Source organism: Electrophorus electricus, chromosome 24 (genome assembly GCF_013358815.1).
Source record: "Electrophorus electricus isolate fEleEle1 chromosome 24, fEleEle1.pri, whole genome shotgun sequence".
Taxonomy (NCBI): Eukaryota; Metazoa; Chordata; class Actinopteri; order Gymnotiformes; family Gymnotidae; genus Electrophorus; species Electrophorus electricus.
This window is the reverse complement of record NC_049558.1, coordinates 5,235,001-5,259,211: the sequence shown is the minus strand read 5'-3', so window position 1 is coordinate 5,259,211 and position 24,211 is coordinate 5,235,001. Positions and strand designations below refer to the sequence as shown.

At 39.2% G+C, this 24,211-nt stretch overlaps 6 protein-coding genes, 1 long non-coding RNA gene and 2 other non-coding genes across 18 annotated transcripts in view; 3 read left to right on the top strand and 6 right to left on the bottom strand.

The window, feature by feature from the left end:
• The first annotated feature begins 52 nt into the window (after window positions 1-52).
• On the top strand, window positions 53-2,139 carry kctd6b (potassium channel tetramerization domain containing 6b). 7 transcript variants are annotated; one of them, XM_026998092.2, is made up of 3 exons: window positions 53-222; window positions 862-901; window positions 1,033-2,139. In XM_026998092.2, exons 2-3 carry the CDS (start codon window positions 875-877, stop codon window positions 1,717-1,719), a joined length of 714 nt encoding a protein of 237 aa, XP_026853893.1. In that variant the 5' UTR covers window positions 53-222; window positions 862-874; the 3' UTR covers window positions 1,720-2,139. The 7 variants fall into 7 exon arrangements, with proteins under 7 accessions (XP_026853893.1, XP_026853899.1, XP_026853892.1 ...); XM_026998098.2 differs by having other exon boundaries at window positions 1,010-2,139; XM_026998091.2 differs by having other exon boundaries at window positions 792-901.
• A 321-nt stretch (window positions 2,140-2,460) lies between these two features.
• On the top strand, window positions 2,461-3,490 carry LOC113569974 (small integral membrane protein 4). Its single transcript, XM_026998123.2, has 2 exons — window positions 2,461-2,793; window positions 3,075-3,490. The coding sequence occupies exons 1-2, from the start codon at window positions 2,640-2,642 to the stop codon at window positions 3,164-3,166; spliced, it is 246 nt and encodes an 81-aa protein (XP_026853924.2). The 5' UTR covers window positions 2,461-2,639; the 3' UTR covers window positions 3,167-3,490.
• On the bottom strand, window positions 3,318-6,686 carry ognb (osteoglycin, paralog b). The gene is made up of 7 exons (XM_026998118.2): window positions 6,383-6,686; window positions 5,813-5,888; window positions 5,556-5,720; window positions 5,005-5,207; window positions 4,817-4,909; window positions 3,712-3,878; window positions 3,318-3,454 (listed from the first exon to the last, which is right to left on the bottom strand). The coding sequence occupies exons 1-7, from the start codon at window positions 6,545-6,547 to the stop codon at window positions 3,451-3,453; spliced, it is 873 nt and encodes a 290-aa protein (XP_026853919.2). The 5' UTR covers window positions 6,548-6,686; the 3' UTR covers window positions 3,318-3,450.
• A 1,945-nt stretch (window positions 6,687-8,631) lies between these two features.
• On the bottom strand, window positions 8,632-11,594 carry LOC113569973 (protein BTG1-like). 3 transcript variants are annotated; one of them, XM_026998120.2, is made up of 4 exons: window positions 11,524-11,594; window positions 11,287-11,403; window positions 10,570-10,749; window positions 8,632-9,895 (listed from the first exon to the last, which is right to left on the bottom strand). In XM_026998120.2, exons 3-4 carry the CDS (start codon window positions 10,706-10,708, stop codon window positions 9,543-9,545), a joined length of 492 nt encoding a protein of 163 aa, XP_026853921.1. In that variant the 5' UTR covers window positions 10,709-10,749; window positions 11,287-11,403; window positions 11,524-11,594; the 3' UTR covers window positions 8,632-9,542. The 3 variants fall into 3 exon arrangements, with proteins under 3 accessions (XP_026853921.1, XP_026853923.1, XP_026853920.1); XM_026998122.2 differs by adding an exon at window positions 10,834-10,881 and having other exon boundaries at window positions 11,287-11,537; XM_026998119.2 differs by having other exon boundaries at window positions 11,287-11,536.
• A 15-nt stretch (window positions 11,595-11,609) lies between these two features.
• dnase1l1 (deoxyribonuclease I-like 1) lies at window positions 11,610-16,594 on the top strand. Of its 2 annotated transcripts, XM_026998117.2 has the most exons (9): window positions 11,610-11,692; window positions 13,195-13,345; window positions 13,760-13,848; window positions 13,961-14,050; window positions 14,216-14,328; window positions 14,460-14,572; window positions 14,814-14,971; window positions 15,057-15,153; window positions 15,435-16,594. In XM_026998117.2, the coding sequence occupies exons 2-9, from the start codon at window positions 13,202-13,204 to the stop codon at window positions 15,561-15,563; spliced, it is 933 nt and encodes a 310-aa protein (XP_026853918.2). In that variant the 5' UTR covers window positions 11,610-11,692; window positions 13,195-13,201; the 3' UTR covers window positions 15,564-16,594. The 2 variants fall into 2 exon arrangements, with proteins under 2 accessions (XP_026853918.2, XP_035378156.1); XM_035522263.1 differs by lacking the exon at window positions 15,057-15,153 and having other exon boundaries at window positions 15,435-15,532.
• On the bottom strand, window positions 16,404-18,489 carry rpl10 (ribosomal protein L10). The gene is made up of 6 exons (XM_026998242.2): window positions 18,411-18,489; window positions 17,872-17,930; window positions 17,579-17,686; window positions 17,263-17,401; window positions 16,898-17,060; window positions 16,404-16,640 (listed from the first exon to the last, which is right to left on the bottom strand). The coding sequence occupies exons 1-6, from the start codon at window positions 18,431-18,433 to the stop codon at window positions 16,485-16,487; spliced, it is 648 nt and encodes a 215-aa protein (XP_026854043.1). The 5' UTR covers window positions 18,434-18,489; the 3' UTR covers window positions 16,404-16,484.
• LOC113570054 lies at window positions 16,714-16,848 on the bottom strand. The gene has a single exon (XR_003409860.1). It is a non-coding gene; the product is annotated as a small nucleolar RNA SNORA70 (small nucleolar RNA).
• On the bottom strand, window positions 17,118-17,232 carry LOC113570055. Its single transcript, XR_003409861.1, has one exon. It is a non-coding gene; the product is annotated as a small nucleolar RNA SNORA70 (small nucleolar RNA).
• A 2,229-nt stretch (window positions 18,490-20,718) lies between the features above and the next one.
• Window positions 20,719-24,211, bottom strand: part of LOC113570053 — a 7,569-nt gene continuing 4,076 nt past the window's right edge. Inside the window, exon 3 of the long non-coding RNA XR_003409859.2 lies at window positions 20,719-21,194. This is a non-coding gene — a long non-coding RNA (uncharacterized LOC113570053). The remainder of the gene's footprint in view (window positions 21,195-24,211) is intronic.

The following is a 24,211-nucleotide window of genomic DNA, read 5'->3' as shown; positions in this document are numbered from 1 at the left end:
GTAAAGATATGTTTGGTGTATTGTGCTATTTCAAACGCCAACATTTTCAATTCATTTAAATGATGGTGGCATGAACTGACTGAGCTGCAGTTAATCCGTATTCTGCACTACGGGATTCACACCATCAGACCTGACCTGCATATTAACCTATTGCTGCAATGCATTGTCAGTCCTGGACGTCCCTGGGTTGTTTTTAATTTAAACATCAAGCACTGGAAGTCGGTAAGATAATGGTAACTTGGTTGATTTATATCCGTTTGTCTGTACGGAACAATGTATTTTTTCCCATTCATTTATTTGTAATTTCCACGACTGCTGGGAGGAAACTAACATTAGCTGTAGTAATATCTGCAGCTACTAGTACTAGCCACCCTTAACGGGCCCTAGCAATGGCCATGGCTAGCTAGCTAATTAGCTAGTAAGGTAGCTAGGTTAGTAATGTAAAATGCAGAAATGTGTAGGATGTAAACATCTATGACTAGTTAAATTAAGTACAATCAGTTAACAGGTAAAATATGACTTTCCAAACACTCATAGTTAGGATTGTACGCTACATGACGACTGTACTAAACGCTTCGGTTTGGTTAGCTAGGTTAGCTAGCTTCGTAGTTAAGATGTACACGGCGATATCCGCAGTACTGATCTACGGTTGTGTTGTTTTGTTTCACTCTGTCCTTTCCTCGTCTGCGTTTATGGCGTCGTAATATAAATGATAAACCTGCCTGAGTTGTTAATGTATGTTATTTACCACTTTCTGTATTGGCTGTACCGTAACGTGTGTCCCTCTGCAGATTAACCATTACCAGAGACACTTGCAATGATCTCGATTACCTGAATTTTCTCTCTGCCCGACCGCTCTAGATATTTTTATCAAATGGATAATGGAGACTGGGGGCATGGGGTAAGTTTTAAAATGTGTATATAAGTCTAAAATGTTACTGTTTTAAAATATATAGAAATTATATACGTTGTTGAAATGATCCTATGTCTGTTATGTGCTTGTCTTCAGTAGTTTTCCATCATCTTTTATAGATGACTCACCCAATTACATTAAATGTTGGAGGTCATCTCTACACCACCTCAATCTCCACCCTTCAGCGTTACCCAGACTCCATGCTGGGGGCCATGTTCCGTGGTGACTTTCCTACCACACGGGATGCTCAAGGCAACTACTTCATTGACCGGGATGGAACCCTTTTCCGCTACATATTGAACTTCCTGCGCACATCTGAGCTCACTCTACCAGGCGACTTCATGGAGATGGATCTCTTGCGTAAAGAAGCCGACTTTTATCAGATTGAGCCCCTAATACAATGCCTTAATGATCCAAAACCGCTGTACTCTCTGGACACGTTTGAACAAGTGGTGGAGCTGTCTAGTACTCGCAAACTCTCTAAGTATTCAAACCCAGTAGCTGTCATCATCACACAGTTAACCATAACAACCAAGGTTCACGCCCTGCTTGAGGGAATCTCTAACAACTTTACTAAATGGAACAAACACATGATGGACACGAGAGACTGCCAGGTGTCCTTCACATTCGGACCATGCGACTACCATCAAGAGGTGTCTCTCAGGGTACATCTCATGGACTACATCACTAAACAGGGGTTCACAATCCGAAATACACGGGTTCACCACATGAGTGAGCGTGCCAACGAGAACACAGTGGAGCATCACTGGACTTTCTGCAGGCTGGCTTATAAAGTAGAAGACTGACTATGCCCAGAGTTAAAACTGTTACCTTTCTCATTTGGCTGCTGCTAATGTTCTTGCTATAATTGTGTATTTCATTGTTTGGTGTGTGACCAAACTCCTTTATGAAGGGGAAAAGAAGTAAATATAAAGGGGCTCATCAAGCAACTCATTATTGAAGTCAAAGATTTGTTTAGTCATTCTATGTAGTGAAAAAGACTAGGACAAGATTAAATTCATTTGTCCTTTAGAGGATTCTTAAACTCCCAGAAACACACAACAAACATGTTTTGGTACAAATAAACATGGTTTTGTCAATCATTTAGCAAAAATAAACCACAAATGTTGCACAAAACATTGTGCACTATGTGCAACATCAAAGGTGTTGATATGATGCATGTTTTAACATATACCCAAAGTATTAAAATTTCAGTATGTCAAAAATGGGAATCCCATTTTATTTTGTCCTGTATAAAAAGTGACAAAGTAATTACAAATAGGACGTTACTAGCGCAGTCAAAGTTGAAAAGGTTATTTGTAATTTACGTGCAATATTTTGGTCGGAGAATATACAACAAACTTCCCTTGGACTGCAATTGATAAGTAATTTAAGCAAAGGAAGCGCTTCCATGCGGTAATATCTGTGGTTTGACAAATACAATTGGTGCTTTTTTTTTCCCTGAAACATGTTCCCCCTCTCTAAATAATACTTGGTAGAGTCCTTGTTTATTGACCTATGAACGCTGCCCGTAACGTTTACGCCGCCATGTTTTTCTACAATGTCAGCCGCCGAGGTACATGCGTTTCTTGGAGGCCACAGGAAAGCCTTAAAGATGTTACAGTGTAATTGAATTTCAACAGAAATAGTCTTTTGTGGCACATAAGCAGCGAATTTCACTAGAGCGCTTCGTTGTGGAAAAGTGAGATCTTTCGAATTCGTAGACATGTATAGAAGGAGTAAACCCATTAAAAAGCTCTTGAGTCTTGTACCAGGAAAACAACGCTTTGGAATTTACAGATTTTTGCCAGTATTTTTTTGCCTCGGTGGTGTTATGGAATGGGTGATGATAAACGTGAGAATAGGAAGAGAGACGTTTTGTAAGTAGCTAGCGATGAAAGCCCATCCATTATGGAGTCACCTTGTATTTTTACGTATTGGAGTGCGATTGCGCTGTGTCAATACTTGCCTGATTAATTTAAATAATGCAAGTCCATATTGACATATTCACGCTCACAAAAAACACACAGTAGCTACATTTTAAAACATTTTCTCGCAAATTAAAGTCACGTCACTGTAGCCCAAAATTAACACGTGTGGTAAACTGAAGTCGGAGCCAAACTTGTTGCATCAATGATGAAATATATATATATTTTTCCAGACGATGTCTACAGAAGAAAACGCTCAGAGAGGGAGTACCAGAAGAAATTTGACGAGAGACTGATTGTACTTGCTACGACACAACCCAAATAAACATTAGGAATATTTTCACTAAAATTTGGATGTATGCAGAACGAAATGATGCGTAATGATGAGACTCGAGTGGGTGGTGCATCGGAGGCTTTTGTTCACGTAGCTGTAATTGTTTGTCAAACGAGTGACAACAAAATACATAAAGAAAGACTAATGGGAAAACAAGATGTATTTATTAACAATTAAAATATTTGAATATTGCTACATTACAGAACACTGTAATAACATTGAGTTTTCCCACTTCCTTGTCAATACATATGTTGTACAATTCCTTGCCCTCATCTTTACCTGTTAAATAAAAGGTAGCAAAATGATTACACATTATCAATGGTGAGAAAATGGTATATTTTTCCATATGCCACATGCCTTTTAAACTGTGCTAATAACCACTTGGAAAACTCTGAATTAAGATTTTAAAGCCTTATGCTATTAATAAAAGTGCATGGAATAACAGCTAAATGTCATCAACGTAACAACATTTGCCAGTTGGACAGTTGCAGAGAGAGTTTTTTCTAGACAGACTCCCCTGTGTCTCTCCAGCTCACTTGTAGTGTCCGATTGGCAGAGATCTCAGGCAGATAAAGCTGTTGGGATGCTGAGCCAGGATTAGTGGGTTCCCATCCAGGCGCACCTCCAGCATGTTGTACCTGATGTAGTGAGTATCATTGCCCTTGCAGAACGTTTCATCCGTCAAGGTGGTTATGTTATTGTTCTGAAGGAAGAAGAAAAATAGCAAACAAATTGTAAGGGAACAGTGTTAGTAAATAGCTTTTGTACTTGATGTTAAATTTGACTAAAAATTACTGTTTGTATCTTCTTGGGTATGTCACTTAGAAAGCATAATTAGATGATACATTTCTATAATTATTTCATTTTTATATTTATTTAATAACCATATTCAAGGAGAATCATGGCTTCTTTCACCCTCATTTGTTTGGACAATTGTATATTATTGTATATTGACTTTAAGGTTCCATTTATCTGAACCACCATGCTCGATGTGCAATTTCACTGAGATGGAAAGTTTTCCTTGTGTCTCTTATCACTATTGATGCACCAGCAAATGAGATTTCAGTCTAGTTCTCACTCCTTGTTTCACTAAGGGCCAAAACAACTTTAGAAGGAGTGAGAGGAAAACAAAAAAAGCATCAGATGGACTACAGAGTGGGGAGATGCTCCCAGAATGTTCCCACCCTTATAGTCAACCAATCACAACATAGGTTTTATGGTGCTTGCAAAATTCAGATACAGATCAGTACAGATCTAACATTTTATTATGTCTTTTGCTTCGGTAACAAAGCCTATATGAAATTGCAGATTTAAGACATGAGGCCTGCTGACATCTACAAGTTACCATTTTGGGATCTGTATACAAGAAACATATCATTTTGCAATATGTATAAATTAACAAATCTTTGAAATGATCATACACACAATGAAATCCTAAAAGTAATCCCCTAACCTTTATAAAAGCAGTTGTCGTAAAATAAGGGCTAAGGGGTTTTGGGGTGGGGGTTGGATTGGATGGGAGTTTGTAGTATAAAAATAATCCAGATTACCTGTTTTACTCACATAATCTGGACTATTTCTCTACTTGCCACTGTCATTAAGCATATTATGTATTTGTAGGAATAAATATAATAAACAAACATGTAGATGGACGATACACAGACTCTCAGGAAGTAGTGGAATGGCCTCCAGCTCATTGTTGCCAAGGTAGAGGTATGCCAGTTTGTTGAGTTTCTGCTCCAGTAGATGTATAACAAGAGAGAGAGCATACATATGTGAAATATCAAAGCTGTTCGTGAAATATTGACTACATTTTTATTTAACAATACCTTAAAAGTATTTGATTTGATGCCTTTTGTTTTGAGTTGATTGTGATTGGCATTGAGTGAGATGAGTTTTGGAGGCAACATTGGTAATTTGACCAGTCTGTTCTCAGACAGAGATAGTTCCTCCAGTTGGACCAATTTAGAAAAGGCTCCATCCTCTATCTCAGAGATAAGATTGCCAGTCAGGTCAATCCTTTTCAATGTAGCTGCAATAAATATAGATATGAATGAAAAAAAAAAACATAGACCATACAGTGGAATGTATTTTTAAGAATATTTTGAGTTTTTAAGGATACAGTAACATGTAGGATCTATTTAGATATCTTGCTAAAGGCAACTGCTCATTTTTGTCCTGGTTAGAAAATATAGTTAAAAAACAATCCTGTCAATGTCATGGTCAAAACATCTAAAACTAGACTACAAACTCTAATAGACCTTAATACACTGACTAGAGTTAGTGTTAAAAAGCCTTTTGAAAAAAGCAATTCGTAATTTTAAAATATACTGACAGTGCCAGATATTACACACAGTGCTTACTTTAGCTACACCCTTACCAATGTCTGCAAAGTCCTTGTTAGTAATTTTAGTGATTTTGTTGAAGCGTGCATAGAGATATGTGGTTTCTTTTGGTAATGCTGGCACTGTTTTCATCTCCGGGCTGACCTCCTCACAGTACACTGAGCCAGTCAAACACACACACAGCAAACAAGTGGGCAGATCTGGGGAGAAAATTTTGTGCTTAGATTTTAAAACTCTACAAACTCAGACATTGGCACTTATATAAAAATTTATATGTAAATCCAACAATCACCTGCTTCTTTTTTGTCATCTGTCAGGCTTTGGTCATCTGTATCATCTGTACTTTCTGGTGCTGCAATGACTTTTTTCTGGAGAGTTACATCGCCAGAGAGGCAAAAATAAGCCATAAATTATAGTACACCTTTTGCATTATGCATTCAGAATTCACTGTGAATGTCATTGGTTGCTGATTTCAGATTAATTGCAGTATAATGGACTGCTTCTGTTGCAGAGTGTTGGATATAATCCCATTATGAATTTAACAGATTACACTTTCCATTGCATACCATTCCTGGATCCAGATTTATGATATTTGGCATACTGTACTTATATTTGTGGAGCAGAACTATTTTCCCTGTAGTACTTAATGGATTGGTGAGGCAGACGTTGATATACAGGCATGATAAGAGGTACTTTGGAAAATCTGATAAACTTTCCTTTCTAAAACAGACATTTTTTTTCTCTCTGTGTAACGGCTGCAAATAATTTGTCGCAAACACATAACGACACAGACTTGGCAGCCAAAACCAGCAACTCTACTATAAAAAGGAGTATCAGATATAGATTACAATAGACTTCTTACCTTTGGTTTCTTGGCTTCCATGAAAACATTATCAGGGTACACTTCTCCAAATTCCACTCTTCTCGCTAAACCTCTAGGTCGCAACTCCATTTTATCACGCTGTGCTGTTGAACAGATCGTCCACGGCACAATCAGAAAGGACAAGACTAACATCCTCAGGCTCATCTTCTCAAGTGGAGAAGCAGAGCTTCATCAGCGTGTGCAGGGTGGGAAGAGGTGATGCAATGTATTGCTGCGTGTGTCTGAAAGAAGAAACTTTTAAAGTGATTCCAGTTTGCGGAGTAGTCGCGTATGAGCCACTGAGACTGTGATCAGCTCTTAACCCACTATGTGCTGCTGCAGGGCATATTAAACAAGGACCTCTCATGTAATATTGTTTTATGTCCTTAGTTGCATTAAGTATATACAGCATGTGGAATACATCGTTTTTAAAAACTTTTTTCATGTCAACGAATTCTGAGACTGATTTATTTCAGGAATCTGCTTGTGTTTTAGACAGAGACAATCTAGTTTTGCTTCTAAAATCAAAGTCTACAAGCATTTAATGAGATAGAAACTGTGGATAATGAAAGTAACTATTTTTAAGGTAAAGAAAGATCTTTGTAGCATGAAATATTTGATTTGGAAAATGAGTAGGTCATTTTAGAGAGGAAAAATCTAGTCAAGAATGAACAGTGCACTAGCAGTGGAAATAAAGAATAGCAAGCAACAGGAAATCATTATTGGTTCAGGAATCTTGGCCTGAGCATATTTAAATACAGTGAACATTAAAGTCCAGCAGACCTTTTATGTGAAAACAGTGTCACTTTATGAAAGCAGAGTAATGTCTTCCATTCTGAAGAGTCCAGAAACTGTTCCATTACCCAGCAGAGGGGTTTGCTTGCTAAACATCACTAAAGATGAGAATGAAAGCAGCTGATGTTTTGTGCCTAATTATGTGTAATATGCCACAATATGTTGTTTAGACAGAGAAAACCTGCCGATAAAATGTATTTTTCACCAGTTCCTCCTTTTCACTTGCTGAAGCCTCATCCCCTCTGTTAGTCCCATGGGGTTGGCAGAATATATTCTAATAGATTCAGCAGAGTAAGATATCCTTAAGACGTGTTCCTCCAATTTAACAAGAGAATATTTTGTTTAAAAAAAGCATTTTAAATTCCTTTAAATTATCACTTGTTAAGAAGAGTTCACAGTACATCTGTTTAAATGGACTTTTAAAAATCTCTTCTTCTGTTTCTCTCTGGGGCCTGTTACTTAATCTCAGGAAGTGCACCCAGAAACAGAATAAGAATGAAAAGGCAAAAGACACTAGTTATCAGACATAGGGACAAAACCCCCAAACAAACAAACAAACAAACAAACTAACTAACTAACTAAGGCAGAAAGGAGAACGAGAAAATGTGTATGACAATTTAACTTGCTATTGCAGGCAGAACTTTCTTTACGCTGCTCTCTGGACATTTCTCTCCCTGCAGTGCCTGCAGCTGTGAATGTGAATCATTGCTGTGAACTCATGAACAGATGTGAAAGTGAGCAGGGAAAGGCTAGCTGACTGTATCACAAGGTGCTTGTCAACAATTAATACATCACAGTAGGCTAAATAAAGTGACTACCAGGGCAATAAGGAATTCCCATTCCAGGAATTTGTCAGAAAAGTTTTAAATTTGAAGGGGAACAAAAGAAATCCTGTGTTTCAGGACAACACAATCTGAACATTCAACACACAAAGAGGAACTATCTCAACAGAGTGTAATTTCTCTTATCCTTTTGATATCTGATTATCCTAAAGTATATGCTTCAATACCATAAATGGTACTGCTGTTTATCTGGATAACACCTAACAATAACAGACTGACATACTCTTCAAAAATCATTTATTTAAATCAATTTACTGTATTTTTGAACAAATTTATATTTTCTTTCATTCTTAAGCAATCACATATTTTTTAGCAGAACTAAAACCTAAGTTTAGGTTCAAATACAATATTTTGCATCTTCTTCTGGCTGTTGTTTCTAGACCTGTCCTTTTCTCATGAAGAAGCAAACAGCAAACCTGACACTAGACCAGTATTTCTGTTCTGAGATGCAACGTGAATGCAGTCCAGTCATGGCAGATGAGACATACAAGAAGACCACTGCCAGCAGGGCCAAACTGAACTTCTCTAGCAAACATTTTCAAAAGACCCATTACACATCTTCTCCACAGCTCATTTTACAACAGGAGCAGGGCTAAAAGCTCCATTTAAATGGAATGTGAAGTGGGCTTTTGATCTTAACATCTCGTTCTCCCAGCTGCAGAAAACATGTTTGTCTTTGACCACCCAACCCCCATGCCCCATTCTGGTTCTCTGTCTCTTTATATCTTTCTCTCTCCTCTTTCCCTTCTTCCTATCTTCTGCTGTACCTCTTTGACTCACTTTGCTTCTTTATTATATTGAGCTGGGATGGTGTCGGTGGAATGTACGGGGGGCAGAGCCAGACACTTTACGGCACCAATACATTAATACCATCTGCTTTGTATTTACTAGAATCAGACTTAATTGGTCACCAAAGGGGAGTGTGGTGGCGTTAGCAAAACAAAACAAAACAAAACAAGACACAGAGGTGGAGAAATCAGTAGCACTAAGAGAAATTTAGTAAAAAAGCAACATAGGCACAGGCTATAACAAAATTCCAAGTCAATTTCTATTAGTTGTTATAAAAAATGTTTACCCAAAAACAGTATTAAAGTGTCTTTTTTTCTTATAGTTTCAGTATTACAGTCTTTTATGCCTGTAGTCTTTAGTTCTTTAAGTATGACTGTACCAGTATAGCTTTTCAACCACAGTTAATTTTTTCAAGTCCAATACCCAGGTTACAAGGTAATTAGACCTGATCTCTTTACTAAACAGATTACAAATGTGCCATCAATTCTGGGACGTGGCTGTTCTCCTTTGAGCTATGCTAACCACACAGAGTTATCCAGTCATTTAATAATATCACACATTAGGAGTCTATCAGTATTCAAAAGGTTTAGGCTGCATTTCTGTAATGGACAAAAATAAACTACATAATGTAAAGTCATACACAAAACATTAGGCAGTCAAATCTTTAACGCCCTAACCAAGGGCAGAATTTTCATTAGAGTGAGTGCATCAGATACAAAATCTTTCACAACTGGTTAGCTTAGGATGGTCATCATACTGAACCCCTTGGAAGGGCTCGACTGCCTGGTTCTCATGTCCCTCTTGTAGTTGGCCCCTTTGTCTGTGGAACCGGTACTTCTGGGCTGAGGTGGCGCGGACTCATATAGAACGCAGGTGGACCCGTCCTCACCGATCCGATATGACACCTCATAAGGGTCCACCCACAGAGTCAGCTCACTCGGAAGTAAAGCGAAAAGCTGCTCTCTCGCGAGTCCAATGGCACAGGCAGCCTTACTTATCAGTGGGTCCATTTTGTGGTTGATGCGAAGGCATCTGTAGCCTGACCCTCGGCAAGGGGCCTGAGGAAACCAGTGGTACTGGTAATGGTCTGAAAACAAAGAAACAAGCTGAAAAATTACACAGCTCATAGCCTGTGTAGACAGACAAAGATCATTTGACTTAATTCGATACATGGGTATTTTCATGTTTTTATGCATTTTAAAACATAATGGCTTGGTGCTTAGCATGTTTGCCTCTCAGCACTAGGGTCTTAAGTTCAAGTCCCTATCTGGGTGGAACTTCCATGTTCTGTCTGTGTGGGTTTCCTCTGAGGTCTCTGGTATCCTCTCACAGTCCAAAAACAGAGAGGTTATGTTGACTGGATACTATAAATTGTCCTGTGTTTATATGTATGTCCAGTAATGGTTGGTGCTCTAGCCTGGTCTTTCCCTACACCCAGTGTAGTCCCCTGGGGGCTGTGGTTTCTGATTAAGAATATGATGTGTGCAAAATTGGCTGTCACTTCTCATCAAGTGTGTATAAAACAAAAAAAAAGAGCAATGTTTGAGAAAGGCGCTATGCAACTGATATTTCATATATTATTTTTGCATAAATAATTATAATTAATTATACATAGGTGTGTGCATAGGTCAGGTCTAGACATTCATGTTATTCTATGCACAAAGTCCTTTGATGGCTAATAATTAGAATGATTGTTTCTTAATCATAATCTTAAGCATAATCATTAGCCTGAACGGTTTACTGACAGAACACTCCTCGTACCAAGTAGTATTTCTTCTAGTGACAGACCGAAGAGCTGAAGTTGATCTTCAGTTAGAAGCCCAGTTGTTCTGAGCAAGCTTGTGACAAAATTCACAGCTGTCGAAACTTCCGTTTTCATTTTGTCGCCAAATACTTTCATGAGACAGATGACCAAGGAAAACAAATGCTGAATGTCAGAACCTGTGAAAATAAATGTTGATTATGTTGAGACTTGGAAGTTAGATTTTATTTAGTTCATTATTGCGTTCAGAAAAAAAGACTCACCAAGATTTGTTTTAACTAGAGAAAAGAAGACTGAAATTTGAGGCGACTCTGATGAAAAGATGTTGATTTCTGTAATCAATGTCAATTTTCATATCTCACTTATATCATAAGAACCTAAACCTATGTCTAATGGCTGTGATTCTAATTCTATCATTGTATCGGAACTTTGTTGTAAACATTCTCCTTTACGAACGTCACAAAAACAGAGTTGTCGACGTCACACCTGTGGTTTGGTCTGCAATAATTAGAAAATCATATACATAATTCACATCCTCGTCAGTTGTGATCAAGTTAAGTACACAAGAAGCTCAAGCATTGCACACAGCCTATTATCTTCATCACATTTAGCCAGCCGCACCCAGCTTTGGTAGACATACAAACAGAAACGGGCATTAGCATTGTGATTTCAGGAAGAAAAAATTAGATAGAAAAATTGAAGTGTAGGACTAGAACCTTCAGTGAAATGTGCCCAGTCGCACGATCATCAGTCGTAGTTTTAACCCCAGAAGGCGTACATGTCCATGTCCTTGTGGTGTTTGACAGGTTTGGCAGATCTACACAAATCCCTCACTTCAATAAAAATAGGAAAAACATATTACTTTATTAAAAGTGAAAGTAAAGCAATTCGAAAACGACGTATCAGATCGAAATAAATTCATTAGCTAGTTTGTGTTACTACGAGTTGCCTACTTGTGTTTATTGAAAAAGAGGCACAAACAGCAGTGGCAGTTTTAGAAACAAGTCCCTCCCTTCTTTCAGAGCGTGGCTCACTTTGACTCACTGAAAACGGCGAGACGAACTCTGCTGTTACGGGATTTAAACTTTCCCCACAACCACTCAAGCCGTCTGTTCTGTCCAGGTATTGATCGCCACTCTTGCAGCGTCCTGTTATCTTCATACATGCTTGTATTCTTTGGGAGGGAAACGTGTCTGCAGTTCTTACGGCTTAATGAAGATAATTATCCTTTATTGTTGTGTTCGAAAATCCTGCACCAACAGTGAAAAACAGAAAATGAGACAGTGCATGTTTGAGACTTGTTTATATCTTTTTAACTTGCTTAGTGGGGGTGGTAGAGCCAATCTTGGTATTCACTTGGTGTCTTGGTACTCAAGCCTTTTTTGTAATATTTTTTGTAATAATTGTTTCGTTTATAATAATAATAAGAATAATAATAATAATAATCATCATCATCATCTTCTTCATCTTTAATCCACTTCCGTGCCGTACCTTATGACCTGGTCAACTGTTGGCTAAAGGCTAACGAGAGCTAAACGAAACATAAAGACATACGAACTACAAAGCTTTGCTAAGAACCTTCTTCATGGTTATAAAGCATTTTTTGCACAAAATATAAGAAGTTCTTAAGAATCTTTACACATTTTGAGTGATATATACACCGATTTGACTACTCGAGATCGCGTCAGCTGTACACTCGTGCAGTTATATGCAGAAAAATGACGTCTGGCCTACTTGGAGCAACGGAGTTCAACTTGGGAGAGAAACGCATCAGGAGGTGATCATCACGTGATCACCTGTACAGTACGTGAGTCATTATAGTGATTCCTTTATCCTTATTAGATAACAGGTGGCCCACGCAAGGAACGGAAATTGATTAAAGATAATGGTGATGGTAATTAATATTATTATTTATGCTGGAAAAATGTATGTATCACAAAGAGTACCAAGAACCGACCCTCGCATTCGTAGTAAAGTACATACATTATTCTAAAAGGTAAGTTATACAGCCCCGTTTTAAAGCTGTTTTAATTTAAGAACTGCAAAACGAAATTACGAATGATAAGCGTCACATGGGTGTGTGTATCAGATATATTATTTATTTTTTTAATCAGTAATGGCAGAATGGGGAGGACGTGATGAAATGTAGACTGTCACACTAATTGTGTATTTAAATAAAATAAACAATTTAAATAAAATCACGGTGTAGGATATCCAGGAATCTGTAAGAGTATTTGCAAGCATACATAAAATGCCCAAAATTGCATAAAATAATTTTTTAGAACAGACGTTCATCAAGTTATTTACAAAAAGAGAAGGCCTAAAACTAGTGTAAACTGTATAGAGCTGAATAGAAAAACTGAATAGAAAAAAAAAAATATCATGTACATTTACAACCAAAGATATATATGCTTCCTTTTGTATACAACTTTTGTATACAACATTTTTGTATACAACATTCTGAGTGTGTGTTTATTAGTTTAATGAAGAGTTGCTGCATGACTAAGTTTCAGTATCAGTTCCACACAGAAACCACAAGCAGCATTCAAATTATTCATCCAGGACATGAAGAATAAGGGAAGCAACAGCAAAGCAGGATTGATCTGGTATTGCTCTCTCTGCAGATCCAGTATGACTCCTCCTTTCACACTGCTCTTCCTGATTTATGTCATTGCCCAACCTCCCTGCCATGGATTCAAAATCTGTGCATTTAACATTCAGAGTTTTGGTGAGTCGAAAGCAGAAGATGGCAACCTTATGAACATCATAACCCGGGTGAGACATATTTTACAGCAGGTTTTCATTTATTGTTAAATACATCTACTAGTAGTCTAAATGCTCATCAGAAATGTATTTTAACCACTTTTATAATTTATATTTAGAATGGTTATGATTGTCACTTTTTAATTGGTGGAGAAAGCAGACATTACCTCAGCCTTAAAATTACTAAACACATGCTACATTGACGCGGGTTGAGCTGAAATATGTTGCGGATGTCTAATGCTGTAAAATTCTACCTCAGCTTTACTAGGAACTATAACAATAGACCATATTTGTCAGGTAGCCACATTGTCTGACAGATCCTGATAGCAACTATTGTACATGATGTCTTCATACGTATACGCAGTGCCACATAGGTTGATTATCCGATTAACATGTTTGGATGAAGATCTTCTTTGATTTTGTCAGATTGTGTCGCGGTGTGATGTGTGCTTACTCCAGGAGGTGAGAGATTACAGGAAGAAAGCCATTCCACGCCTACTCAAGAGCCTCAACAAGTAACTGCCACACTCATTAGCAGATGATAGATGTATGACAGTGACAGGCAGCCTGTGATTTACACATCACAAACACATTATTACTTCTTTTGTATAAATATTTATTTTTCAGCTATGACAGCAATTACCGATATGACTACGTGTCCAGTGAAAGACTTGGCAGAACACCAACTTACCAGGAGCAATATGTGTTTGTATTCAGGTAAGATATTTAGTTTGACAGCCTTTAAAATATATTTTACAAAATTAAATATTTTAAAATATCTTTTTTTTCTGTGTTTTACTATTTTTAGCATGTTTTCCATATAAAGACATATATATTAACGTCATGATAAATATGTTTTTTCTTTAACATTCTCTCACATAGGACAGGTTCAGTGAAGCTTAAAGATCAGTACCAGTACCCAGACAAGCAGCCAGGGGATGAAGACGCGTTCGCCAGGGAGCCCTTTATAGTGTACCTGCAAGCTCCCAAAACGGGTAATGTTAACCATTGACACTGGCAAAGCCTCAGTGACATATTAGACAGGATGGACTCATTGCTGTGGCCTTTTGTCTAAGTTGTACTTGTTGCGCTTGGCCCAGGCTGTGACGGAGTGGTTATTTTGCAGTGATTGGCGAGTTTGTCCTGATCCCCATGCATACATCTCCCACAAATGCCACCAAGGAGATTGATGAGCTGTATGATGTTTTTAAGGATGTCACACAGAGGTGGAAGACAAAGGTGAGATGGTGCAGTGGTAAAAGAAGCCCACTAGGATGGCGGAAAAATGCCAAATTACTGAATAAAAATGCATTTCGCTATCCTAATTATAATGGTAATTCACATTTTTTTGGAATCTTTTTTCCCCCACAGCCATAATCATCCGTGGCACTGTGTTTCGACTGACCTCAAAAAGTTTGGAGATTGAAAAAAACAAAAAAACAAAATCACATTTCTTCCCATATTACCTTGCTTCTGATAGGATATAATGTTCCTTGGGGATTTCAATGCGGCCTGTGGATACGTGGCTAAAAAGAACAAAAAGAACATTAGGCTCTACAGCATCTCTTCTTTCACCTGGCTGATAGATGACAAACAAGACACTACGGTCAGGAAGTCAACCAACTGCGCATATGACAGGTAAGTACATGAATCCATTCATGTGACACTTCGCTTCGTTTTATGATCTTGTTACTGAATGTTCATACCTGATCTGACCAAACAGGATAGTGGTACACGGAGATCACTTTCTCAGAGCAGTAGTGCCATTTTCAGCACGACCATTTGATTTTACAACTGAGTACCACCTTGATGAGTCACAGGTATAAGTGCTTTTCTTCTAACACCATCCCTACTCTTATTGTATCTTATTACCCTTATTATCTTAATTATACGATTTACCTTCATCTACATTAGTAAGTTCAAATTCCACAATAATTAGTAAAGCCACTTTAAGCACATACAATATCTGTGAACAAATCTGTATGTGGTTTCCAGTTTGTAAAATAACCAAAATGTCAAAAGGCACACCCCAAAATTCCATCAGAAAGTGAGCATTCGTGACCAGTGACCCCATCACACAGGTGTGTATTCCTCATTACAGGCTCTACGAGTGAGTGACCACTTTCCTATAGAGGTGGACCTGAAGACCAAGTCAGGAAGTGAGCAGATAAGCACCCCTCTGTGCCTGCTGCCAGCGACCTTTGGCCTCCTCCTCCTGCTGCAACCGTGAACTCGTACTGAAAGTGGACACAACTCCACTCTAAAGGCAATTTAAGACAAAATCTAAATATGCACGGATGTCAACACTTGAACTTTTTATGCCAAAGCTATTTAAAATGCTGGTGCTTGATTATGATGGACTGTCATACCAAAAACCTTGTCCAAAAGATGTTAAACTGAAATAATGACAAGATGTTCCTAATATTTTTCCAATTTTAAATTTCAGATTTTAGTACTGTTAAAAACCTCAGGGGCTTTGAAAACATGCATTTGTTTATATTTTGTAATAAAATGTTTTTGGTTTACTTTCTCACTAATCATCTTCACACATTTTCAATATTTCTAAAAATAAGGTACAAGAAAACTATATTTTATGACTTCTCTGTGGACTTTTCATGGAAAAACAGCTAAACAAATGGTAAAACAATCAATTAAACATATGACCTTGAACTTCTAACAAGGTCCATACACCATTTTCTATGAACCTCAGACAAGCATATTGCATGTGTTTAATAGATATATAGCCATTTCAAATCCAAAGTAACCTTGTTTGACAGTGTACTTATTTCCCTAATGAAGCATAAGATAGTATTGTATAACACTCCATACTTCCACCCTTCACAAACTGGCTGTATTTTCCTAGATGGCAAACATGCATGTCAGAGTGGTGTGTGTGTGTGCGTGCAATTAATTAAGTTAATTAACACAAATTAAGTGCACGGCACACCTTTAGATATATAAATAAAACCTCAAAGCAACATTACAATCAGTATCTATTGATTGTAATAATGTTGCTTTGAGGTTTTATTTATATATCTTGCATTTGCAAGACTGAAAACCAAAAGCACAATATTTTGTACAAGTGTTTTATTAACTGCTTCAGGTAACGGCCCCATCTCACACAGCCAGTGTTGTGTGGCAAGTGAAACACTCAGTTGGCATGCAGGGCTTTCCAGCGGCTCAGGGGCCCACGGTTGGGGATGTATTTCACCCCACAGCCATCAGGGATCAGACGCTTCTCCTGCAGCATGTCATCAAAGTCAGAGGCGTTGAACTTGGTGAAGCCATACTTCTTGGAGATGTGGATCTAAATAGCAAGAGGGAGGGGTGATGTCATTATGAAATACCTTTATTAAAGACTTACTTATGAATGATTTGTACTTTGTCTCAGTGGTCCCTTTAAGGACCCAGCACTTCCCAGCTGGGCACATACACAAACCAAAGAGTTACTGTCTGCAGCCTTTGCACACCAGAATAGCACCGACAACCAGACTGGTCGGCTTAATAAGCTGCAGACCAAGCATTTGCATAAAATACAAATCATCCGACTGCTTTAGGACATACCTTCTGACGGCCAGGGAACTTGAACTTGGCCCTCCTCAAAGCCTCAATGACATGCTCCTTGTTCTGAGCCTTCGTGCGCACGGACATGATCACCTGTCCAATGTGCACACGGGCCACTGTGCCCTGGGGCTTTCCAAAAGCACCACGCATCCCTGTCTGGAGCCTGGTGAGAGAAGAAAACTCTGGTTCCTCACACAGGTACGCGTGAAAATCAAAGGCAAGATGTACCGAGCAACTCCCCAGCAGGGCTCATACGCAAACTGAAGATTCATTGTGTGCAGCTTTTGCACACCACAGCAACAGTCAACAATGCTGGTTAGCTTAATAAACTGCAGCCGTAGCTTTAGACCTTAGGCCAAACCCACCTATCAGCTCCAGCACAGGATAACATTTTGTTGATGCGGATGACGTGGAAAGGGTGCAGACGCACGCGGATGTGGAAACCATCTTTTCCGCAGGTCTTCACCATATATTTGTTAGCGCAGATACGAGCAGCCTCGAGAGCTGGGAACAAGACATTTAAATGGGGTTTGAGCACTTTAGGCATCAAGATAAACTCCTTTCCATGACAATTCCTACATATCAAAACTAATAAGTAATAAATTAATACAGGGAACACGAAGTATAGGGTATTGCACAAAGTTAACTTAAGTTTATGATGCTTCCGTCACTCCCCTTTACCTTCGGAGGACAGCTGCTCGTACTCATCAGATACCATGTGACCACATAGTGGGAACTCATCCACCTTAGCCTTCTTCCTACCCAAGTCGAAGATCCTGATCTTAGGATCTAGGTTTAGAATGAATCTGGGTTATAATCCAGAATGCATAAATTATTTCTATTTAGAATTACAATGTTTGGTAAATGTTTAGAATTTTTATAAACGGTTTGTACTGTTAATTTACCATCCAGTCCAAATGTTTAATGGTTAGCTCTGCATAGGAATAAGTAAAAAGCTAAATGTATAATCTTACCAGGGACACCCCGACAGAACCGGGATTTAGGGTAAGGCTTGTTCTTGCAGTATCTGTAGCTAAGTGACGAGAAGAACTATAGTCAGAATTTTAAATACAAATATGAACAGTGAACAAAATTCCAACAAAATTCCAACCAGCAACACACTCACTACGCAACTTAACGCTAGTCATTAACGCAGTGAAGCAAATTAAAACAGCTTGCAGCTACCTCAGGTAGGTAAGCAAGCTAATGCTAGCCACATAGCTAATCAAGTTAGGACTGTATCGCTGTTCTAATGGCGCTGCTGTGACTAGCAATCTAGCCAAGCAGACATCCAAGTAGTCACGATCTGAAAGAATTAATGACTGAACTGCCCGATTTTAAAGGACGATGTCTGAACTAGCCAGCTTGCAACCATTCGAACAACGTGGCCAGCTGACTATGATGTAAACGCGAGCTCCCCGGTTTCGATCAGACGGGTGCCTGCACATGGTTAGCGGGCCCTGCCATTTACGGCACTCTCGTACAAATAAAAACCACAGAATTTAGCACTTACCAACGGGCTGGACGTCGGCCCATAGTTGCGACCTGAAATAAACACAAAAAAAGTATTTTTAATAAAAACGATTTGCGTTACACACTTTAAATATAAGAGGATTTTCGATACATTTGTGAAGACAGACGCTAAGCGCGATCCTACCACGCACTCACCTAATGGAGGAAAGGAAGTCGCTTTGGTTTCCGCCGCGTCATAATCTACAAAGGTCATATCCGCATAGCTGAATAATTGTCCAAAACATTTTATTATATGAAAGGCATTGACATGAAACAAATATGAATCTGGTCAGTGTGTGCTTGGCATGATAGACTTGGTAATTTAAACATTACAATAATATTTATGATCGTCTTCCTCTAGTTATAGAAATGTGGCTCGGGAAATGTAGTCTTATTTTCACGAAGGCCTAGTATTAGCAATTCATAACAGGTAGAGTAAAAGAATACATGCTGGAGCTCTGTTTAGCCGAATTGGTCTAGAATCCAAGGGAATGTATCAAACATGGCGGCCAAACTGGTGGTCTTTTAAAACTACGCTGAAAGACGTAAAGCCCCAAGTGAATTTATAACGTTAATTGGGCAACACACAAGAGGGCGACAAACACCATCATCTCCGTTCCTGTTATCTTCTTTCCCCCAAAAGGTGTCTCTGTTGTTTCATTAATATGTGGCACTATGGTAGTAATAAAAATTCCCCTCTCCCCTCCTAATTCTCTGAAAGAGGAATGACCTCACATTTCTAAACTCCAGCTAATGAAGAACAAATGCTGGAGGTGGATTTGGATTCTATGGAATTACTAATATAAGTCAGTCGACAGATTATGTAACAGCATAAATATCCTCTCCCTGTTTCACCTTGGGCAGAGCAGCAGGGCAGTCCTAACATCATTTGTGTGGTCAGTAGTATATAGGAAATAGTTTAATGTTAGCTAAGTCAAAGACACACACACACACACACACACACACACACACACACACACATACACAGAGAGAGAGACAGAGAGAGGGAGAGAGAGAGAGAGAGTGAGAGAAAGAGAGAGAGAGAGAGAGAGCGAGAGAGAAAGCAAGAGAGAGAGAGAGCAAAAGCAAGAGAGAGAGAGAGAGCGCGCGAGAGAGAGAGACAGAGAGAGGGAGAGAGAGAGTAAGAGAGAGAGAGCGAGAGAGAGAGAGTGAGAGAGAGAGACAGAGAAAGAGAGCGAGAGAGAGCGAGCGAGCGAGAGAGAGAGAGCGCGAGAGAGAGACAGAGAGAGAGCAAGCGAGAGAGAGAGAGGGAGAGCGAGAGAGAGAGAGACAGAGAGAGAGAGAGAGGGAGAGAGAGAGTAAGAGAGAGAGAGAGAGAGAGAGAGAGTGAGAGAGCGAGAGAGAGAGAGAGAGAAAGAGCAAGCGAGAAAGAGAGAGGGAGAGCGAGAGAGACAGAGAGAGAGACAGAGAGAGAGAGAGAGCGAGAGAGAGAGAGAGAGAGAGAGAGAGAGAGAGCAAAGACAAAGAGAGAGGCCTCAGCAATAGCTCATGACTGATGAATAATAACGCTTCTACTGGCCACACAGTCACAGCTCTTTATGCAATCCAAAGCATTTCTCTTGTCTCCTGCTGCATTCCTCGCCTAAGTGGGGCAAGCAAATACTCTTTGCCTTAGAAGGGACTGCGCTCACGTCAGCTCTCCTCTCACAGTCCCCTGCATTACCATTCACCTCAGCTCATTCAAACCTGAATCACTGAGTCAGTGAAACCCTCTTGTGAGCTTGTTGTTTTGTACAAATATAACCTTTGTCGCAAGGTTATTATCTAGAAAGTAATGTGCATCCTTGTATTTTTAATGTTTCATAAAGGTCTAGATAGTCCCACTCGAGCTCTAATCTGAATTTTAACCTTCTCTTCTCTTTTATATCTCCATATTTTTAGTCCAGTTTCCATTTTTAAATTGTTTTATAATAAATATTTCTTCATACCAAGTACCCAATTTCTGTGCATTCTTAGCTCAGTTAGATTAGATTTTTTGGCACTTACAGAAGAGAATAACACATTAATTTAACATTTCAGCAAATATTTATACTGTTTGAGCCATATGTATCTCACATGTGGGACATAATGTAAGATGCTCTTGTTTGACCTGTTTGGTCTTGCTCAGTCAGATTTGAAAGCTATGTGTTAAAAGCAAGAACATTTCACACCTCTTGCATGCTACAGATGGAAGTATTGTGGTGGTCCAGTAACCCTTTTACACCTACTTTCAGTTCCTGCACAAGAGCCACACCCTACCTAAGATGCTCTGCTCAATGTCTGAGAGAACAGTGCTCAGTGACACCCTGTCCATAAGCAAATTTAGGTTTCAGCAATGGGTTTAGATTTAACATGCATACTACATATCCTGTAAGCATATTTTGGGCATGTGCGTGTGTGTCCTTATTCTCACGGGTGGGTACAGAGCATAACTGTGATCTAATGAACTCCAAATGTTGGTGCAGGGAAGCCAGACATCACACAGAGGGGACGGAGGGTGTAAGCACAGGCCAAACATCAGAGGAGAAGGGAGGCAGAGGGATGGATGAGAGATGCAAAGAGAGACCAGCATATAAACGCACATTAAACAATGAAGCATTCTCCTCCAAACATGCTGCAACGATGAAGTGTCCTGTGATGAACATGCTGCAACGCTTTTCTGACAATTCCACATGGCTGGGAGTCCAGAAGGCTGCAATGGCAGGTCTCACTCCCATCTGGGCCATGTGTGCCTCACTCTTCCTGACTCCCAGTAGAGGCCCACCACTTTGAGACCTGGATATGGCTAAAAGAAAAAAAGGACATCAAACAAGGAGAAAAAAAATCAATCAACAAACAAATAAATAACAAAGCTTCGGTGATTCTTACATTTCAAACACACGAAACCACCTGGCAACAGGAGATAACAATTTGATTAAAACTTCACTGAACCACTGAACATTTTTTGCATATCTTCCAGAGATAACTGTGATATGTGTGACATATTTTATTTTTGACTTAAATGAAGCACATAAAAAAAAACCATTTCACTGAAACAAGGAAAAATAAAAATAAAATCATTAATATGGTCTCTCTGGACCACCCAGTGATTGTTTATGTTATTTACCACCCTAAACAGAGTCTCCAAATTCTTTTTATATATGATGAGTTGGCACAACACCCAATAGCATATTATCAAGAAGTGAAAGCATATTTGTCTCCATAGCGACTGGTGACAGTTTTGTAAACATACATTTACTTAAACATACATGCACGAATGAGCCATACATATGCTACCGAACCCTCCTAAGAAGCACTGCTCAGATGTGTTCTACCCACATCTCTCCTCTTTCTCCTTATGGATCTGAAGAGTGGTGCTCAGGGGCAGCGTGTCAGCACAAGTTGATGTTTCACAGTCAACTGTCGCAGTCATGAGATCATATCATGTCATCTCGGTTCCCCTACAAGCACCTACATTTATGTAGCCTACATGTTACGATGGATTGTGTGTGTGTGTGTGTGAAAGAGAGACAATGAGAGAGATACTGAGAGGAGAGAAAGTGGGTCTAGCTCTGAAAAAGAGAACCAAAGATCAGTTTTACACACAGAAATAGATTTTAGAGATTAGATTTCACTTGTGCTAATGATAGTTATACTTGTATTAGAAAACTAAGGTTAATCCAGTCTACTTTGTCATGGTATAACAAAAAAAAAATAAATGCATGTCTGGAAATGCCAGTATCTGCATGTACATTCCACACCTCACTTCACCCTTACCCAATCCCCTCTTCCATAATCCCAGCCCCTTTGGCTCTCATGCATATCACTATATGCTGAGTGTTCACCTCATGTTCCTGATGAGGTCTCATGGTACTGCACCATTTCGCCCTCCAGCAGAGGAGGTTGTGCCGATAACAAATTACAGCTGTAGGTGACAGAGGATCCGGATGAGTAACCATTCAGGAATGGACACTTACTTTCATAAAGGGAAAATAAAGCTCAAACGATATGCTGACCTTGTGTGACACACACTCTCTCACATTGTCACACACTCAAACACACACCTACACTTAATGCTGATGACGACTGTGGATTGGAGCAATCAGATCATCTGGGCTGAGGTCTGCATGTGGTCCACCAAACAAACAAGCACCGCAGGGCAGCACCATCATTGTTGACTCCACCATGACATCACTATTTGTTTTTCTCAAACATCTGCTGTCAGTGATTCACTCCAGATGCATGCAAAAATGCTGTCACTACCAAATTCATTGCAGTTCTTACTGTACAGATGTGTGTGTTTGTGTGTGTGTGTGTATGTGTGTGTGTGTGTGTGTGTGTGTGTGTGTGTGTGTGTGTGTGTGTGTGTGTGTGTGTGTGTGTGTGGTGCTTGCATTAAGTGGACACTCAAATTTCAATTTCAATGTACAATGCTGAGCTCAGGTTCTACATTATAAGTACAAATCATTTAATGTCACTTTTCAAACATGACATTAACTTATCTTTTTGCTGATAACATCTAGTTATCTGGATGCCTGACATTTTGTGATATAAGCTGTTACAAAGGATTATATGATGTATATGTGTGCATATCTATATCTATATATATCTATATCTATCTTTGTTCATCCAAGTGACTCTATATGTGCGTGTGTGTGTGTGTGTTGGAGATGTTTAATGAAGAGAGAAGTTGCTTTTGTAAAGAGAGAGATCAGTCATTCATAGCTGCACAGCTGTCAAACCCCTCCACATTCCTCCAAATAAGGAGAAAACTACTGTCTCTTTCTCTCTCTCTCTCCCTTTCTCAGTCTTTCTCTCTCTCTGTTTCATATACACACACACACACACACACACACACACACACACACACACACACACACACACACACACACACACACACACCTACTCAAGTCTCCCCTTTCTCTGTGACACACAGTATATTTAAGCATACTTAACCAATGGCCATCTACCACCATGGATGTGACATTTTTATTGTGTTTTTGGATGTAACCGATGGCATGTTAGTGCAGCTGGCCTTAATGCCAGCTCTGCCACACCAGCCCTTGTTTGTGAGCTGCTTATTGCTGTTTGGTCGCTGCCACCGCCGTTGTGCCCGTGACCTTGGGCTGAGACGCACACACACAGATGGTATTTTGGTTAGGTACTGATGGCAATACGTTCAGGGGAGACCTGATCACACAAACTGCATTTATGGGAGCCTGGAGAAGAGCTCCTGTTCCACCGACTTCCGATTACTTTGCAAAATTTCTCTATGATTTTCTTGATGAGAAATAAATGAAATGATTATGATTGTTTTGATTATGATTGATTTGATGAACATTGAAGGAGAGATGTAGCAGAGTCAGAATTGGCCAATAATTGTAGTGACAAGAACCAGGGTTACGATGCATTTAAAGCCTGTCAATGCAACCTCACAGACTTTTTTTTATACAAAATTAGTCATGAATATGTTGACTGATGTCTTAAAGGCTGTTTTATGATCGTAAGGACATTGTATTGACACATATATACACACACAGTGCTGTGAAAAAGTGTTTGCCCCCTTCCTGATATCTTATTTTTTTGCATGTTTGTCACACTTAAATGTTTCACATCAAACAAAATAAGTAAACACAAAATGCAGTTTTTAAATGAAGGTTTTTATTATTAAGGGGAAAAAAATCCAAACCTACATGGCCCTGTGTGGAAAAGTGATTGCCCCCTAAACCTAATAACTGGCTGGGCCACCCTTAGCAGCAACAACTGTAGTCAAGCATTTGCAATAACCGGCAATGAGTCTTTTACTGCGCTATGGAGGAATTT

Coding starts and splice junctions, on each gene's coding strand:
- rpl10 (XM_026998242.2), bottom strand. CDS start 18,433: ATGGGCCGACGTCCAGCCCGTTG. Junction 17,931..18,410: donor GGCCGACGTCCAGCCCGTTG/GTAAGTGCTAAA, acceptor CTCGTCACTTAG/CTACAGATACTGCAAGAACA. Junction 16,641..16,897: donor AGTTCCCTGGCCGTCAGAAG/GTATGTCCTAAA, acceptor CTTGCTATTTAG/ATCCACATCTCCAAGAAGTA.
- ognb (XM_026998118.2), bottom strand. CDS start 6,547: ATGAGCCTGAGGATGTTAGTCTTGTCCTTTCTGATTGTGCCGTGGACG. Junction 5,721..5,812: donor AGATGACAAAAAAGAAGCAG/GTGATTGTTGGA, acceptor TTTTCTCCCCAG/ATCTGCCCACTTGTTTGCTG. Junction 3,879..4,816: donor TGTGTATCGTCCATCTACAT/GTTTGTTTATTA, acceptor TTCTTCCTTCAG/AACAATAACATAACCACCTT.
- LOC113569974 (XM_026998123.2), top strand. CDS start 2,640: ATGTATAGAAGGAGTAAACCCATTAAAAAGCTCTTGAGTCTTGTACCA. Junction 2,794..3,074: donor AATAGGAAGAGAGACGTTTT/GTAAGTAGCTAG, acceptor ATATTTTTCCAG/ACGATGTCTACAGAAGAAAA.
- kctd6b (XM_026998092.2), top strand. CDS start 875: ATGGATAATGGAGACTGGGGGCATGGG. Junction 902..1,032: donor ATGGAGACTGGGGGCATGGG/GTAAGTTTTAAA, acceptor CATCTTTTATAG/ATGACTCACCCAATTACATT.
- dnase1l1 (XM_026998117.2), top strand. CDS start 13,202: ATGACTCCTCCTTTCACACTGCTCTTCCTGATTTATGTCATTGCCCAA. Junction 13,346..13,759: donor TTATGAACATCATAACCCGG/GTGAGACATATT, acceptor TGATTTTGTCAG/ATTGTGTCGCGGTGTGATGT. Junction 13,849..13,960: donor CTACTCAAGAGCCTCAACAA/GTAACTGCCACA, acceptor TTTATTTTTCAG/CTATGACAGCAATTACCGAT.
- LOC113569973 (XM_026998120.2), bottom strand. CDS start 10,708: ATGAAAGTATTTGGCGACAAAATGAAAACGGAAGTTTCGACAGCTGTG. Junction 9,896..10,569: donor ACTAGAAGAAATACTACTTG/GTACGAGGAGTG, acceptor CTTTGTTTTCAG/ACCATTACCAGTACCACTGG.